The sequence below is a fragment of the Myotis davidii genome, unplaced genomic scaffold, assembly GCF_000327345.1.
Source record: "Myotis davidii unplaced genomic scaffold, ASM32734v1 scaffold580, whole genome shotgun sequence".
Taxonomy (NCBI): domain Eukaryota; kingdom Metazoa; phylum Chordata; class Mammalia; order Chiroptera; family Vespertilionidae; genus Myotis; species Myotis davidii.
The window spans coordinates 1,435,585-1,441,584 of NW_006293313.1; the positions used below are offsets into that span (position 1 = coordinate 1,435,585).

General features: G+C 44.8%; 1 protein-coding gene across 1 annotated transcript in view; it reads left to right on the forward strand.

Moving 5' to 3' along the window:
• The window catches only part of DNM3 (dynamin 3), a 283,200-nt gene that overhangs the window by 258,114 nt on the left and 19,086 nt on the right, over window positions 1–6,000 (forward strand). Inside the window, exons 16-17 of the mRNA XM_015566069.1 lie at window positions 3,951–4,177; window positions 4,709–4,945. Coding sequence (XP_015421555.1) covers window positions 3,951–4,177; window positions 4,709–4,945 — 464 coding nt within the window. The remainder of the gene's footprint in view (window positions 1–3,950; window positions 4,178–4,708; window positions 4,946–6,000) is intronic.

The window sequence follows — 6,000 nt, forward strand, 5'->3', positions numbered from 1 at the left end:
AAAGACAAAGAAGGGTTAAGATCCAAAAATATTGCAGGTTGCTAGAGAAGGGTTAAAGCAAGAGAGAGGAACCATATGGAACATTGCTAATGACCTCACATTCCTTTGCACCGAGGCGGACGTGTTGCAGTAGTGCCTGTTTTTCTAGCCCGTGGAGTTTGAACTGGAATGAGGTTTTGTGTGTGAGAATTCTTTTGTGAGCCATACAAAGATGTATAGGTTCTAAGGTGTTATAATTAAAAGCATAAATCTTATTTTGCATCTCACATCCAAGTAGAATTCGTGTATGTCACGTTCTGTGAGGGTATTTTCAACATGCTGTTCCTCTGAAACGGACCTTGGTCTCTAATTGCCGTGCAGAGCCCTTGGTTTCAGTGTTTGTCCCGTTGACATTCAGACCACTCAGAAAGTCCCTGAAGTGTCTGGGAACTCCCCTAAATACCCCCCCACCCTCCACCCTCCACCCCCCCTGCCAACTAGCAGGAGAGAAAGGGAAGAGTCTTTCTAAAATTTTGCTTAAGTGCAAAGTAAAATGTCAACCTGTGTTCTTTATTGAACTCCATCTCTTGGTGCCTGTACTCTTGTTCTCCTGCCTCTACATGCCAGTGCCAGCTTAGCCTGTTTTCTGTAGAAGGAGTAGCTTCTGTATGCGGAGCACTGGCTACATGCTGGACATCGTGCCGGGCATCTGGTATTGATTCTTTCCCTGAATCCTTGCACAGCTCTAGAGGCAGCTACCACCATTGTCCTCAGGAAGGGAACCTGAGTCTCATAGAGGTTATTTGCCCCAAAACAGTAAGTGTTAAGAGCTCAGACTCCAATTCAGAGCCATCTGACTCCAAAGCACACGGTCTCTAACCACTGCACATGTTACCCTTTTCTCTCAGGCTCGTAACACTCAAATTATTCCTGAGCATTGCCCAATCTTTCAGGGAACCGGCAAGTCTTCACGTGTAACATTTTGATGTGGAAGAATTGATGCAAGGCAGATCTTTGATCAGAATGCTGAGACAGGCCCTGACTATTTTATTTCGTGGTTTGTTTGACAGTTGCTTCTTCATTCAGATCTGCTTTAAATCTGTTCTTGGAAGGACTGTCTTTTAAATTGTGTTTAATAGATTCTAAGTGATACTCCAGGAAGATGTAAAGCTTCCAAAGAGCTTAACCAACCGATGGCCAGTGCCAGGAAAATCGTCTGGTTTTGAATTTGGAGTTGCACCCTCCCTTCAAGTGCACACACACCCATTGGTGGAAGATTTGTGCAAATGTCCTGATTCCTCGGGTACAAGTGAAAAAATCCTTCAGCCCAGTTGACTGTATGTCCTCTAAATCTGCCTTTTCCTTCTTGACTTCTGATTTTTCTCTCTTCCCTCTCACCCAAACCACAACGCTAGAGTTGTCTTTGTTCCTGTCTTCCTTGTCCCTCACATCCCAAACGAGTCCAGTAGGTTTTGCCTTTACACTGTCATTTGTGCATGCCTATCTTTTCTATTCCACTGCAACCCTGCTAAATTCAACCCTTGTCATCTCACAAATGATCTACATTTATCTCCATTTGCAAATTCTTCTCCCATCACAGCCAGATTAATTTTCCTAAAGCTCTCTTTTATTGTTTCACTGACTTACAGAAGAACCTTCCACAGCTCCCCATTGCCAAGTGGATAAAGTTCAAACGCTTTTCCTTGGCATTAGAGGCCTTCGCATCTGGCCCCAGGTTACCCGGCCAAATTTACCTTCCCCGGCTATTACACAGAAACCTGCTCCCCCAGACTCTTGTCTGAGTGCATCTCGTCCATATTCGAACCACTCTTGGTTGACAAAACATGTGCAGAGGACAGTTCTTTATTTCCCAGGGAAGCTCTGTGCTTTCATGGAATTTTCCAGTTAGTAGAATTATTTGTGTGATTGGATGCTGTAACTACAACCCAGGAATTCTGAGTGTCTGACCAGTGTTCCAATGTCTGCCTGAATCTGTAACAACAGTCCAATATACTACCGGCCTTCGGCCTTTCCTGGAGAAATTCAGTGACTCCAGAGAAGTGTCAGTGTTCTTATTAAAGGAGAAACCCAACAATCCAAGTGGGTTTATTTTTCTAGGCTTATGTTAATAGGCATATTGCTACACCCCTCTAAAATAATGGTGCTTACACATCAACGGTCCTTTCTAAGCACCCAAAGTAGGGGTAGGGGGTCATGGAAAGAGCACTAGACTTCAAGTCAGCAGATTTGGGGTTCAACTTAATGTGTGGCTTTGGGAAAGTCACTTAAAGTTCTCTGAACATCAGTTTCTTCATCTCCAAAATTGGGATAATAATACATTTCCTAAGTTTGAGGTGAGAACCAAGTCAGGTAACTTGTAAAGGCACCTGGGACACACCATATGTCATCAGTTCTCACCTTCACTTTTTCTACAATTAATATTTCTGACATGAAGACACCTGTGACATTCAGTGGCATCTGGCATTCCGTCATAGTTCCCCCCCCTCCCCCATATATTTTTATTGATTTCAGAGAGGAACGGAGAAGGAGAGAGATAGAAACATCAACAATGAAAGAGAATCATTGATCAGCTGCCTCCTGCATGTCCCACATTGGGAACTGAGCCCGCAACCCAGGCATGTACCCTTGACCAGAATCGAACCCAGGACCATTCAGTCCGCAGACCAACACTCTATCCATGGAACCAAACCAGCAAGGGCCATTCTGTCATAGTTTTAATTGGTGATGATTTTCTCTTTCTTCGTGGCACAAATATATTAGTGGTGTGTCTTTAATCCACTGGTATCTTGGATTTGATGAGGTGTGGTTGGTTCTCTCTCCCTCAGAGCTGTGCCTCATGTGGAGCGTCCATACTTTAGCCTGTTCACATCTATCTGTTAACCGTGTATCAGCCCTCATCACTGTTAAGTAGCTTCTATGATTAACTTCTAGAAAGCAGAGAGCATATCATTTTTTGCATAATTATATAAGGTGCTGTATTTAACAAATATTGACTTATTGATGGTAATTCCACTTTTTGAGAGCACATTGAAACCTAGGGTCTTCTGAGTATTTCAGTGATTGTGGTAAAAGCTGGGTCAAGGACTGGGAATACTGAGGAATGGATAACCTGTGTTAGGACATCAGTTTCTTTACATCATTGTTTCCTGTGGAAGATGCTGCTGGTTACCCCCTCGTCCCTAAGCCAAGCAGCCTCAGACCCTTGTGGGGAAGCTGGCTCAGACACAGGCCCTCTCGTCTGAGAGACCAGGTCCTCTCTGCAGATGCCAGGCTTTGGCCCTCTTTTCAACGAATCTGTGTCATGTTTTCCTTTCATGTTAATAGCCTCTACGTCAGCGGTTCTCAACCTGTGGGTCGTGACCCCTTTGGTGGTCGAACGACCCTTTCACAGGGGTCGCCTAAGACCATCCTGCATATCAGATATTTACATTCCGGTTCATAACAGTAGCAACATTACAGTTATGAAGTAGCGACGAAAATAATTTTATGGTTGGGTCACAACATGAGGAACTGTATTTAAAGGGCCAGAAGTCCTGACTGGTTTGGCTCAGTGGATAGAGCGTCGGCCTGCGGACTGAAGGGGCCGGGGTTCGAGTCCAGTCAAGGGCATGTACCTCGGTTGCGGGCACATCCTCAGTGGGGGGTGTGCAGGAGGCAGCTGATCGATGTTTCTCTCCCATCGATGTTTCTAACTCTCTATCCCTCTCCCTTCCTCGCTGTAAAAAAATCAATAAAGTATATATTTTTTTTTAAAAAAGGGCCAGAAGGTTGAGAACCACTGCCTATGTGAAGGATTGGGAGGAGGATGAAGAAAATAGGAATGAACAGATGCACACTGCAGCCCTTTTCCCAGAGTGGACATTTGCAGACTCTGTCCACAGTCTCTGGCCCAGTATCTACCGTCCAACCACTCACTCATTCCCTTCTTACCTTTTTTGGTGACCCGACAGGTGAAGGATTTTATAAACTCAGAGCTCCTAGCACAGTTATATTCCTCAGAGGACCAGAACACTCTGATGGAGGAGTCGGCGGAGCAGGCTCAGCGCCGGGATGAAATGCTTCACATGTACCAGGCCCTTAAAGAAGCCCTCGTGATCATTGGCGACATCAACACAGCCACCACCTTCATCCCTGCCCCGCCGCCCGTGGACGACTCCTGGATACAGCACACTCGCAGGTAGGAAGCTGGCTCACGCACCCTGAGGCCTGCCAGGCTGGGGCAGTGCCATTTACTGGGAGTACTCCCCTGAAACTCTTTAGAAAAAAAGAGGAACAATTATTTAAGTTCAGCAGTGAGAGAGCGGGTCAAGTCATCCCAACTCCTGTCGGAAACAAGCACCATGCATCAGTACAGTGGAATGTTACACAGCCAGTAAAAAGTAAGGCAGGTCTATAAATACTGAAATGAAAAGGTAGTCAAGTTCCAGTGAAGCTTAAATAAAAGTAATTTATATATAGAGAGAGAGAAACTACTGTAGAATATAGTTACAAAGAAACTACTATTGGCTGACTCTGTGGCGTGAAGGGGTGGGGGAGGGAAACTTCCCCTACCCTTTACCTTCTTATTATACCTTTAAACATTTCTAACATTTATCTGAGTTTCTCAGCCAAAAAAAATAATTTTTAAAAAGCCATCAGGAAGTGACAAAATGTGTTTTTAAGATGCAGAGAGAAAGTAGGAGCGGTAAACCGTTGGTCTCTTTCCCAGGTCGCCCCCTCCGAGCCCCACCACGCAAAGGAGGCCGACACTGAGCACCCCCCTGGCTCGGCCTGGGTCTGGCCGAGGGCCCCCTCCTGCCATCCCGTCCCCGGGACCCCACTCAGGGGCTCCCCCCGTTCCATTCCGGCCGGGCCCATTGCCGCCCTTCCCCAACAGCAACGACACATACGGAGCCCCCCCGCAGGTCCCCTCTCGGCCCACCAGGGCCCCTCCCAGTGTCCCCAGGTAAGTGTACTGCGCGGAAGACAGTATGGGGTGCTCCTTGGTTCTCTTTCCGTAGCACAACAGACAAAAGTTACTTGAAAAAGAAAATTGCAAAGATAGTATCATACACGTTTGCAGTTTTCACCTGGGAGGGGAATCCTGGGGAATTGCTGAGTTTTACACCATTTAAAAACCAAAATGTGGTCTAAACCTCTCCTTTATCAACTGGCACAAACTGAAGGGGCCCCAAGAAAACTGGGTCGAAAAGATTGACATTTTGGCAGCTGTTTGTAGAATTTAATGGAAAGCTTTGAAATGAAAGAGCCATGGCTGGGCTGAGGCAAGCTGTGTGCTCCGAGGTCATGAACCTATCACCAGCTAAGTCCTCACCTTCTCTGTTACCAAAGGAATTCCCAAAAACCACTGACTTCAAGGATTATTATCCATCTGCCCTCTGAACTATGACCCTTAAGCCCAATATCATTAACATTAATGTAGGCAGCATAAAAATCCGCTGGTTAGTCTGTAATTATTTTAAACTAGCATAGAAATTTTACATAGGCATGATGCTTGCTGTATGCAGTCGTTCCCCCCACACACCATACAAGAGACAGAACACTGCACATTTAAATTAGACATTTTGGCATTTATAAGCAGATTTTTGCCTCAATTGTAGAACAAAATAGCTGGCAAATAAAAATGGAGCTTGAAACATGTATGTAGTTAAAGCTAGATTCTTACCTCCTTACATTTACAATCAAAATATGTGCAATATGTATAATTAGAGATTTATGAAATAGAAGGAATTAGATTTTTAAGAATAATAACACATTTTTAAAGGAAAGAAAATTAGCTCATATAGAAAGTTCATTTTCAAAAATTCAATTCAGAGGATTAAAATATTTGTATGTTCCATGAAGGAAAACTTGACTAGACATTTAGCAGAAGTGACTTCCACCCACCCAGGAAATCTGAGTCCCCTAGCTCTCTGATTATCCATGACTACATTTATTGGGATCTTCAGGGTGCCAGGTGCGATGAAGACACAGGCCTCTGAAACTAGTAAACCCAGGCTC